Below are 12,694 nucleotides of genomic sequence, written 5' to 3'. Positions count from 1 at the left end.
TCTGAATGTTTTTCTGTGTTGTAAAGAGCCGTGATGTACTTAATCCACAGAAGGATTCCCTGACTCAGGGTCAGCACTGGGTGAGAACTTCCTAAACCTCCATCTTTCCCACACCACCCCAGACCCACTGAAGCAGAAACTCTGCAGCTGGGGGCAGCAAGCTGTTTTCCTGAGCCCTGGGGATAATTCTGATATGCTCCAAAGTTTGAAAAATTTTTATTTGAAAAAAAAAAAAAATGTTTTCGCGGTGGGCATTTTAGCCTAGCTGTTAAGACACTGGTTCAGATGCTTAGATTCTGTGTCGGAGTTCCTGGTTTTGATGCCAACCTCCAGCTCCTGATTCCAGCTTCCTGCCGGTGCAGACCCTGGGAGGCAGTGGAGATGGCCTGGGTAATTTGGTTCCTGTCCCTCGCATGAGAGACCTGGATTGAGTTCCCAGCTCCTGGCTTTGAGCCGACCTGTCCTAGCCATTGCAGACATTTGGAGTGGACTGGTGAACGGGAGTGGACGTGTTTTCTCTCTCTCTCTCCCCCTCTAATAAATGAATACATAAATCATGTTTTCTTATTTATATTAGCTTTTTAAAAGCATCATGTAACTTTCTAGCGTTACCTTCCTAATGAATATGGTTTTAGATTAATATTAAAGCTGCTGTACAATCTAGAATACTCCTATATTGACATTAGGGAAGCCTACTTGGAAATTTGCTTAGCAATAAGGGTAGATGCTGTTTTTCCCAAGGGGTAGAAGAGTTAACTTTGATTTTAATAACCTGGATTTAAAAATTGTACCTACCTCACAGGTTGATTGCTAGGATTAAATGAATTGATATATGTTAAACACTTTCAACAATGTATGGCAAAGAGAAAACATTAATTAAATGTTAGCTAACATGGTTTTATTTAGTTTACTTTTGGAACTTTTAACTGGAACTTTTAATGTGGGAAAATATATGCTGTAGAAAACCAATCAGAGTTTCAGAAATTGAGAGGTGACTGTAGATTTTTCCCTTTTGATGCTAAGCTATAATGTCTGTAAAAATGAAGTAACAGATTTTTTGTTTATTTTGGAAGACAGGGGAAATGACAATTGGTTAATCAGATATGAAAAGGAGAAATGTGACAAGAAAACTGACCTTGAGGTAAGGAAACTTAAAACAAACAAAAAAAATGTATATATTCCATTTCAGTAAAAGCATCTTTGAAATTTTCTTTACCATTCTCTCCTTTACTTTTTTTTTAAAATCGAGTTATTGGCCGGTGCCGTGGCTCAATAGGCTAATCCTCCGCCTATGGCGACGGCATACCAGATTCAGTCCTGGTGGCCCCTCTTCCAGGCCAGCTCTCTGCTATGGCCTGGGAGTACAGTGGAGGATGGCCCAAGTCCTTGGGCCCTGCACCCGCATGGGAGACCAGGAGAAGCACCTGACTCCTGGCTTCGGATCAGCGAGATGTGCTGGCCGCAGCGGCCATTGGAGAGTGAACCAACGGCAAAGGAAGACCTTTCTCTCTGTCTCTCTCTCTCTCTCACTGTCCACTCTGCCTGTCAAAAAAAAAAAAAAAAAAAAGATCGAGTTATTTTATTTGAAAGGCAGAGTTACAGAGAGGCTGAGGCAATGAAAGGGGTCTTCCATCCACTGGTTCACTCCCCAGATGGCCGCACGGCCAGAGCTGTGCCAATCTGAAGCCAGTAGCTAGGAGCTTCTTCCGGCTCTCCCACGTGGGTGCAGGGGCCCAAGGACTTGGGCCATCTTCTGCTGCTTTCCCAGGCCATACCAGAGAGCTGGATCTGAAGTGGAGCAGCCGAGACTCAAACCGGCGCCCATATGGGATGTGGCACTGCAAACGGCAGCTTTACCTGCTACACCACAGCGCTGGCCCCTCATTTGTTTATTAATACTTTTTTTTAGTCTCCTTTCTTTGTTTGTCTCATCCTTTTTCTTTCCAATACTTGTTTGTGTTGCATCCCTTGATTCTGTTTTGTATTACTTCTGAGCTGCTTTTTTTAAAAGAATTACAGAGAGAGAGCATATGTGTGAGCAAGTTCCACCTGCCGATTCATTCCCCAGATGTCTGCAATGGCCAGAGATGGGCCAGGCCAAAATCAGGAGCTTCATTTGGGTGTCCCACGTGACTGGGGGGACCCATCTACTCCTTTCCCAGGCACATTAGCAGAGAACTGGATCAAAAGTGGAGCAGCCGGAACTTGAACTGGCTCTGGTATGGGATGCCAGTGGGCTATGCCGTGCCATCGGCCCCAGCTCCGTACTTTTTTAGAGCTTAGGGAATTTGTTGAAGTACCAGATTTATTTTTGCTTTGATATAATAAAGACTTCTGGTATTTTTGGTCAACATGTTTATATTTTACTAATTACTTCCTGAGTCTTGACTCAGTATTAGGTAATATAGTATTACTTAATCAAATGGAATATGTGTGCTTGACCTGTGAATCATGTCCCCTGAACTTGCAAAAAGCACTTCTGCTGCTTTTAAAAAGCTGGTTTTAAGTTACATAATAGGTTGCATAAACTCTTAACACTGTTAGAATTTTAGATTGATTGCTATTAACTTTGAGTACTTAAGTTTAAATTTTAGATTGCTGTTTTTAGAATGAATTTTTAAAGTTTCAAATATAATCTGTACATTTGAGAAAAATTTTAATTGATTAAAAAATTTCTGTAGTATTTTTCTCTGTGTTCCAAAGTTATTACTTAAGGCAATTGCATCACTTTAAAAAATTTGTACTTTTGTTTATCAAGGAGATTAAAGATACATATTAATAGTGCTTCACAATAATAAAGAACAAACTGGGCCGGCGCCGTGGCTTACTAGGCTAATCCTCCACTGCAGCGCCAGCACACCGGGTTCTAGTCCCGGTCGGGGCACCGATCCTGTCCCGGTTGCCCCTCTTCCAGGCCAGCTTTCTGCTGTGGCCCAGGAGTGCAGTGGAGGATGCCCCAAGTGCTTGGGCCCTGCACACCATGGGAGACCAGGAGAAGCACCTGGCTCCTGCCTTCGGATCAGTGTGGTGCGCCGGCCACAGCGCGCTGGTCACGGCGGCCATTGGAGGGTGAACCAACGGCAAAGGAGGACCTTTCTCTCTCTCTCTCTCACTGTCCACTGTGTCTGTCAAAAAAGAAAAAAGAACAAATTGGATACACAGAATAACATGAGTGAATCTTAAAGTCAGAAATAAGCTAAACATAGAGGAAACATACTTCATGATTCCATTTATGTAAAAAGCAAAATGCTAACTAGTCCCTAGTGATAAAAGCAGATAAGTGAAGGGATAGGGTTTGGGGAAGGAGGGGTAGATGGGCAAGGGATCCAGGGAAACCACTGGATGAAGGCTTACCCAGTTCTACACTTTAATATATGAGTTTTAGTATGTATATATTATATCCAAATTAAGTTATAAATAGAAAAGAATGATAGACATAAAAATAATTGGCAGTTATAGCAGAAGTGGGTATAAAATGCACATGCAAACATAAATATTTATCATAGCTCCTGAATTTATTTCATTGATATATCATAAGCAATTAAGTTTTGCCAAAAACTTTATTCTTTTGCACTTAGTACATTTTCAATGAAGTGAACACATTTGATGTAAGCTTAGAGAAACCTGACATATATCAATCACGTGAGTTTTCACTATAGTACCTTTAAATTTAAAAAACTACCCTTGGCAGAGCAGGTGTTATGACACAGCAGATTAAGCTACTACTTGGGATGCCTGCAATTCATATCCAAGCACCTGATTTGAGTCTCTGCTACTCCACTTCCAATCCAGCTTCCTACTAGTGTGCCTGGGAGGCAACAGAGAATGGCTCAGGTACCTTGGCTCCTGGATTCAGCCTGACCTAACCCCAACAGTTCTGGGTGTATGGGAAGTGAACCATCAGATAGAAGATCTCCCTCTCCCTCCCCCTCTCTCTGTCACTCTGCCTTCAAATAAATAAACAAATCTTCAAAAAATTTGCCTTTTGCACTTTCTCTTATTTTATCTTAGTAATAGCAACCATCTGTCTTTAAATACCAGGGAATATTTGCTCCAGAGCTCTTCATCTCTGCTGCAGAAGAATCTAGACGTTAGTAATGACCTACATTCTGTGATCCAGAAAACCTTAAGCTTCCCTCCCCTGGACTTTGTTATATTTAGTTATGGTCTTTGGGGGAATTTGATTTAGAAACATTTTATATTTGACCTAATTATTTCTACTGGACCTTAAGCAAGATTAACTCCCAACGAGGTAATTTTCTATTGTTATCTTTAAAATAATAGTTGTATTTTGCAGATGTCAAACACTAAAGCAGTACATCTAGCAGTTAACTATTAGGGCATCAGTTTTTAAAATTGTAATGTTTTCAGGTTCTCTCCTCCAAAGGTGGAAACCATTACTGAGTAAACATATAATACCAAATCACGGTTATAAAATTCCCCTTTTTAAAGATAACAACATTTATTTATTTTTATCCTCTTGAAAGGCAGCACAACAGAGAGCAAGAGAGAGAGTCTTCCATCCATCTACTGACTCACTCCCCAAATGCCCACAGCAGCCAGGGAATGTACCAGGTCAAAGCCAGGAGCCTGGAACCTCATACACATCTCCCAGTGCTGCCTCTCAATTGTACTAATAGGAAACTCGATCTGCAGTAGAGGAGCTGGCACCCCAGTGTGGGATGTGGGCATCCCAAGAAGCTGCTTAACGTGCGCTGCCACGACACCACACCCTGCCTGCCTCCACTGGCTTTTAAACAATCTTCCCTTCCTGGATGCATTTATATTCTGCCTGACTACTTATTTTTTAATTTTTATGTGCTCTTCAAAAAGAATATGTCCTAAAGCCTCAATAATTATTTTAAATAATTTATCCTTTGGAAATATTTATATAAATTGTTTTATCATTTTTTTCCTCTTAGGAATCAAACTGGATAAATGATAAAGAATCACTTATTAAAATAGCTGCAATTGATAATGGTCTAGCATTTCCTTTTAAACATCCTGATGAATGGAGAGCATGTGAGTATTTAGAACCTTCTATAGATTCTATAATACCACGCTTTTCTAGAGTGAGAAGCAAACAAAATTGTGGATATCAAAATAACAGGAAAAACTCAATGAGATATAATCATTAGGGCTCAGGTTAGGCACTGGGGATGCAAAGATGCACACAACATGGGTCATGCTATGTGTGTCCATATTTCTGGATGCTTGTTTGGTTTTGATGTTTAGATTTATAAATATATGTTAGCCTTGGAAAATGGTAGCTTTGCAATTTAAAAAATATTTATAGCATGGAAGTAATTTCAATATTTTGGTGGAACAGTATTGTATTCACTTATAAAACAAATTCAACATGTCTTCCACCCTCCAGCTCACCCCTTACAGTGAGTAATGCTATAATTGCCTTCCCAGTCTCTGCTATGATTAGAGGTTGGGTTTTCCATATCTTCTTGAGCCACTGTTAGACATTTTTTTCCCTTAAAATTGTCCATGAAATCTTGAGTTTTAGATTTGTGGCATATAGAAATTTCTTACAGTTAAAACAGAAATATCCTCTCTTTGCATGTTAAGAATCCAGGGGATATGATGGAATGATATCTGAAATTCACGTTAAAATACTTGTGGAAGTGGGACAGAGGGGTATAGATGAAGCAAATTTTGTGAAAATTTGATAACAATTAAATTTCGTTATTGGGAATATGGGAGCTCATTTTTTAAATTTTTATGCATGTTTAAAAATATAATAAATGCAAAAAATAATGTGTATCTTTAAAAAGGTTTTTAAATCCTTTTTAAAATTCCTATTCTGTTAATGGAATATTTTCATTGTTAGTATTGCCAAAGTTTTGTCTGTCAGTATATATTAACCTTACTTATTTTGCTTTTTTCAGATTGGCTTTTATTTTATTAGACTTTCAGCTTACTTTTTCTTTTGCATTGATTTTTTTTTGTTATTTTTCTACTGTGTTCATCTTGAATTGCTTTCTGTAAATGCATATTAGGCCAGTATTTTCCTCTGGGTATCATTTTGGCCAATCCACAGATTGGATAGGTGCTGCTTTACTTATTTATACCTTCTGATCTTTTTTTATAATTTTCTTTATTTTTTCTTTTTCTTTCTTTCTTTCTTTCTTTTTTTTTTTTTTTTTTTTTTTTTGACAGGCAGAGTTAGACAGTGAGAGAGAGAGACAGAAAGAAAGGTCTTCCTTCTGTTGGTTCACTCCCCAAATGGCCGCTACGGCCAGTGCGCTGCGCCGATCCTAAGCCAGGAGCCAGGTGCTTCTCCTGGTCTCCCATGTGGGTGCAGGGCCCAAGGACTTGGGCCATCCTCCACTGCCTTCCCGGGCCACAGCAGAGAGCTGGACTGGAAGAGGAGCAACCGAGACAGAACTGGCGCCCCAACTGGGACTAAAACCCGGAGTACCGGCGCCACAGGTGGAGGATTAGCCTAGTGATCCACGGCGCCAGCCATAATTTTCTTTTTGACAGAAATAATTTAGAAGTATTTTGTTTGTAAAATTTCTAGTTTTTTTTTTTTTTTTTTTTTAGTGTCCATTCTTGCTATTTTTTCCTAACTATCCATTGACATTTTCCTGTATTGCATTGTGATTTGTGAATATGGCTTGTGTGGATGTTGGTGTTTTTGCAATTTGTTAGACATTTCTGTATGATATTATATACAGCCAATGTGGAGAGTTGTGCAGTTGGCCTTTGAGTAACACAGGTTTGAACTGCAGGTCCCTTTATATGGGGATTTCTTTTTTTGAGAGTTGTAATAATTAGAAAAAAGTCATAGACTAACCCTAGAAATATTATAGAATTTAAGAAAAAGGTGTGTCATAAATGCATAAAATATATGTAGGTAGTAGTCTGTCACTACCATAAAGCGTTCAGAAATCCATTATAAAAAAGTTAAATTTGGGACGGGCATTGTGGTGCAGTGGGTTAAGCTGCCGCTCAGGACATCATCGTTCCATATTGGAGTGCTGGCTTCTGATCCAGCTCCCTGCTAATGCACCTGGGAAGGCAGTGGATAATACTTGAGCCCTGCCACCCACGTGGGAGACCAGGATGGAGTTCCTGTTCCTCACTTCAGCCTGGCCCAGACCTAATCATTGCAGCCATTTGGGGAGTAAACCAGTGGATAGAAGACATCTCTCCTCTGTCTCTATTGCTCCGCCTTTCAAATAAATAAATGTATCTTAAACAAGTTAAAAGTTGTGAAAGCTTAGGCACACAAGCACATAGACGTTGTACCATTCACAATTGAGATGCCGTGTTAAATCATAACTGCATAAAGTGAACTCTAGGTACATAACAGTACTGTTACTATAACAATTTCATAGCCACCTCCTATTGAATGTCATACATGGATTTTTGGCTGCACAAGGGATTGGTACCTCTAAGGCCTCATTGTTCAAGGGTCATATTTGAAAACAATGTGTTTGGACACAGAATTATCAATGAAAGCTTGCATGCTTCATAGCTGTTGGTCGTATTATATTGTCGACTGATTTCTGACCATTTGATCTGACCTTCAGATGGTGACTTTAAGAGGTAATTAAAGATCACTGTGATTGTGATTTTGTCAATTTCTTCTTGTCCTATGCATTATTTGCTTTGTATCTTATAGCATAAAGGTCAGGTGTTTTTTTTTTTTTTTTTTTTTTAAGATTTATTTACTTGAAAGGCAGAGTTACAGAGAGGCAGAGGTAGAGAGAGAGAAAGAGAGGTCTTCCATCCACTGATTTACTCCCCAGATGGCCGCAACAGCAGTAACTGGGCCAATCCAAAGCCAGGAGCCAGCCCCTTCTTCCTGGTCTCCCACGCAAGGGCAGGGGCCCAAGCACTTGTGCCATCTTCTACTGCTTTCCCAAGCCATAGCAGAGAGCTGGATGGGAAGTGGAGCAGCCAGGACTCAAACTGGCGTCCCTGTGGGATGCTGGCACTGCAGGCAGAAGCTTAGCACCTACTGTGCCATAGTGCCGGCCCCACCTTAAACTTTCTTGCAGGTATCTGAATATGTACCCTATTTAGAAGATTCCACTGTCATACAGGTTTTTCTAGTCCTGGCACTGATGATGTTCTTATGGTGAGACCTAGAGTTAACCCAGGCATGGATCTTTTGTCCTTTAAACCCACTTACCTATTTACCTCCTAGTTTAATTTTTTAGAGCATCTATATATAAAGTGGCTCACCTCCTGATTAACAGCTGGGGAGGGCGGGAAGCCCTCAGCCATGCTGTTCAGTCTGGGACTGTGAGCAAAATGTAGGTATTTCTAAACTCAGGAACAAAATAAACTCTGAAATTATTTATTTTGAGATAGGGCAGTTTGAGATAGATTTATCCAAGTTTGATTCTTGACTAAAACTCTGAAATATAGCTAGTTCCACTAAGACCATACTGTGCTTTACCATGTGAGTTGGCGATCAAAACCTGGAATCTGAATAATACAGCCAGCAAAGGGAATTGTGTACTGATAATTTCTTTCCTGTCGTTTTTCTTGAGATCACCTAGGAGTTCTGAGAAGGAAGTAGGATAAGTGTGTGTCTCACTGAACCATTTCCTGTCCCTGATTAGAATACTTTTTTCTGTTAGATCCATTTCACTGGGCGTGGCTTCCTCAAGCAAAAGTTCCTTTTTCTGAAGAAATAAGAAACTTGATTCTCCCGTATATTTCTGACATGAACTTTGTGCAAGATTTGTGTGAAGATCTTTATGAGCTTTTTAAGGTAAATATTTAACACTTTGATTATTGCAGAAAATGAAGTCTTAGCAGAGATTTTTCTTAATAGAGCTAAGGTGTAATTCACTACTTCTTATATTGCTGCTTGCTGTAGAACCTGGCATCACCAAGGAATTAGCAGTTTTACTTTACAGGAGCATAAATTTTAAAGCTACGCTTCCTATGAGTATTCTTTGAAGGGAGCTTACATTAAAATTTCATAAATTGTCTGAATTTTTACAAACTCTATAAATGAAATGACATGTTTGATTACCTGCTGTGATTTAATTCTCTTAAACCCATTGGCTAGAAAGTCGCCTTATCCGTTCTGAACAAGTTGACGTATAAATAAATAAAAGCATTCTTACCGTTCTCGGGGTACACAAAATGCATCAGGTAGAAACACCCTCTTCATATTGTACTACCCATTAGGAACACTTTCTAATGGCTATATTTGCTGAATTGAAGAAATTCCGTTGTTTTCAAATATTTGTTTCAAATATCTTGATTTTTGGAATTATAATAATTTTTTATCTGTTCTGTAATAGACTGACAAAGGATTTGACAAAGCCACTTTTGAAAGTCAGATGTCTGTGATGAGGGGTCAGGTAAGTTACCTGTTGATCTTGTTCATTAAGAAAGAATCTCTTTGAAGCCATCAGCTTTTTTTCTGCTGTGACCCAGAGATGAACTCTCAGTACTACCTGTTCTGCTTAGCCAACATAGCCCAGACGATTAGAAGTAAAGTTGACATCACTAGTAGCTTTCCTCTTTTGCCTTTTAATTTGGGTATTTTTGACATTGCTCTCTGTTGTTTATTTAACCAATTGGTTCCCCCTGCTGTGAGTTTTTGTCCCCATTCCTGATGGGGACCTTTTTTTCTTCTTTTCTACCTTTTTCTTCTTCAGATCCACTCCCCTGGACATTTCAATACCAAGCTCTGTTGCCAGGTGTTCTCCCTGTAGAGCGTGTTTGGACTTTGTGAAACCAGTCAGCAGATAACCGTGTCAGCAACACTGGGCGCTGACTGGGCCGTGAAGGAGCTGCTTGGCTTTCACTCGGCTGTCTTAGCCCTCTCCTCCTTGCCTGCTGTGATGAGAGCTGCAAGGTGTTAGCTGAGGTGTGTTGGCGTGGACCTGGGTGACTCAGGGATGACGCGTGCTTCTTCAGCTCTATCAGTAGTATCTAGATTCCGAAGGGAAGACTCGAAATGAAAACAAATTAAACTGAAAACTATCTTTTATTTTTTAAAGTGAGTCATTTTTTGTGAAGATTTATTTATTTATTTTAAAGTCAACATTACACAGAGAGAGACTTAGAGGCAGGGGTGGGGGTCTTCCATCCACTGGTTCACTCCCCATTTGGCCACAATGGCCGGAGCTATGCTGATTGGAAGCCAGGAGCCAGGCACTTCTTCCGGGTCTCCCACATGGGTGCAGGGGCCCCAGGATTTGGGCCATCTTTTAATGTTTTCTCAGGCCATAGCAGAGAGCTGGATCAGAAGTGGAGCAGCCGAGTCTCAAACCGGCACCCATACGGGATGTTGGCACTGCAGGCTGTGGCCCTACCCACTACTCCACAGTGCCGGCCCCAGTAAACCATCTTTGAATGACCTATATGTTAGCATTCTGTTTCTAAAATATACATTGAATAGGTAGCTGTTTGCTACAATATTTCTGGTAAAGAGAATGAGTCAAGTTTTTGCACTGATTATTGTATTATATAACATTAGCAAATAATTTATAATTAAGGCAGATGGTCATTCTTTTTTTAAAAGATTTATTTATTTATTTGAAAGGCAGAGTTACAGAGAGGCAGGGGCAGACAGAAAGAAAGAGGTCTATCTGGTTCACTCCCCAGATGGCCTCAATGGCCAAAGCCAGTAGCCAGGAGCTTCTTCCAGGTCTCCCATGTGGGTGCAGGGGCCCAAAGACTTGGGCCTTCTTGTACTGCTTTCCCCAGCCATAGCAGAGAGCTAGATCGCAAGTGGAGCAACTGGGACTTGAACTGGCAACCATGTGGAATGCTGACACTGCAGCCGGCAGCTTTACCTGCTACACCATAGTGCGGGCTCCTGGGAGATAGAATTTATATCTTGGCAAAAGGAGTACCTAACTCAATAACCCAATAAAAGTGAGGAGCAGACTGGACAGTGGGGTGCGGACGTGCTTAGAGCTGATGAGAGGGGAGCCTGGAGTCTAACCAGGTGGAGTTTTGGTAGTTCAGGTGTGAAGGAAGGGATTAGATGGGCAGTGTGATTGCTATATAGGCATTACCGCTCCAAAAATGTATTCGAGCTGCATTTTCTGGCATAGATAATTACCCCCACGTTGACCATTTTTCCTGAAACAAATCTGCTTGACATAGCAATGTGCTTCATCTTCTGGAATTTTCTAATTCCTGCAGAGATATCTTTGTCTTAGGAATATTATTTAAAATTAATAAATAATAAAAACTGAGAGGCCAGCGTGTGGTGCAGCAAATTAAGCCACTGACATCCCATATGAGGGCCGGTTCAAATCCTGGCTGCTCCACTTCCAAGCCAGCTCCCTGCGAATGATTTAGCCTGATACCCATGTGGGAAACCTGGATGAACTTCCTGGCTCCGGCCTTGCACCTTGCCCAGTCTTGGCCGTTGAGGCCATTTGGGTAGTAAACCAACAGATGGAAGATTTCGGTCTCTCTTTTTCTCTCTCTTTCTCTTACTCTGCCTTTCAAATAAATAAACAAATGTTGAAAATAATTTAGTAAGCATTAACTATGGATTAGAGTGAGCACAAAGCCCATCTGAGAAGGTAGGGGGAGGTTCCAGTTCTGAGGTCTGTTAGTCTGTTACAGAGATGTACCCATGGCTTTCTAGTCTCTTAGGTATGCTTATTCCTGTCCTGTCTCATTCACAAAACAGCTAAGGTGCTATAAAAAGCCATATAGTAAATTACAAAAATGACAGGATCAAGATCTGGGGAGAGAAAAAATAAAATCCTGGTATCTTGGTTATATCTTTTAATTTGATTTTGTTTTACTTTCAAAGTTTGATTTGATTTTTAATTTGTAATAGCTAAAAAAGAATAACATCCTGATGATTGTGTAATTCTGGTTTTAGCTGTTTTTTTAAGCTTATCTTTAAAAATCATGTAATGTTCTGTATTGGTTTTTTGTTTGTTTGTTTTTACACAATATTTTTAAATAGTACCTTTATTTTAGTTTCAGTAGTCAAGCAGATTACTGAAATGTGCATAGTTTGAAATTATTTTCCTTCTAGATATGACATCAAAATAATTTTAACAGATTCATGGAAAACAACTTAGAGTTTTCCATTCAAGGTAACTCCAAGTAGGTAGTATATGCACTCCACTCTCCCAGATATTTGCTACCCAGGGCAATTTAATGTGCTTTATAAATTCTATTAATATATAGCTTCTCTAGTACAGCAATAAACATGTGAAGTTTGATTTAGTCCAACTTCAAATTCCACTAGTAAGGTGACCAATTTGTAATTTTTTTAACTTTTATTTAATGAATATGAATTTCCACAGTACAGCTTATGGATTACAATGGCTTTTCCCCCCCCCTATAACTTCCCTCCCACCCGCAACCCTCCCCTCTCCCACTTCCTCTCCCCTTCCATTCACATCAAGATTCATTTTCAATTATCTTTATATATAGAAGATCAATTTAGCATATATTAAGTAAAGTTTTCAACAGTTTGCACCCACACAGAAACACAAAATGTAAAATACTGTTTGAGTACTAGTTATAGCATTAAATCAGAATGTATAGACATTTAGGACTGAGATCCTACATGAGGAGTAAGTGCACAGTGACTTCTGTTATTGACTTAACAAATTGACACTCTTGTTCTCTTGTCATGAGTTGCCAAGGCTATGGAGGCATTTTGAGTTCATGGACTCTGATCTTATTTAGACAAGGCCATAGTCAAAGTGGAAGTTCTCTCCTCCCT

General features: G+C 39.9%; 1 protein-coding gene across 1 annotated transcript in view; it reads left to right on the top strand.

Moving 5' to 3' along the window:
• PI4K2B (phosphatidylinositol 4-kinase type 2 beta) overlaps window positions 1-12,694 on the top strand; it is a 42,340-nt gene that overhangs the window by 16,373 nt on the left and 13,273 nt on the right. The window contains exons 6-9 of the mRNA XM_062213114.1: window positions 1,074-1,141; window positions 4,923-5,022; window positions 8,607-8,740; window positions 9,282-9,341. Coding sequence (XP_062069098.1) covers window positions 1,074-1,141; window positions 4,923-5,022; window positions 8,607-8,740; window positions 9,282-9,341 — 362 coding nt within the window. The remainder of the gene's footprint in view (window positions 1-1,073; window positions 1,142-4,922; window positions 5,023-8,606; window positions 8,741-9,281; window positions 9,342-12,694) is intronic.

Source organism: Lepus europaeus, chromosome 16, assembly GCF_033115175.1.
Source record: "Lepus europaeus isolate LE1 chromosome 16, mLepTim1.pri, whole genome shotgun sequence".
Classification (NCBI taxonomy): domain Eukaryota; kingdom Metazoa; phylum Chordata; class Mammalia; order Lagomorpha; family Leporidae; genus Lepus; species Lepus europaeus.
Note: the sequence above shows the minus strand (reverse complement) of the source record. Positions and strands in the feature narration are given on the sequence as shown.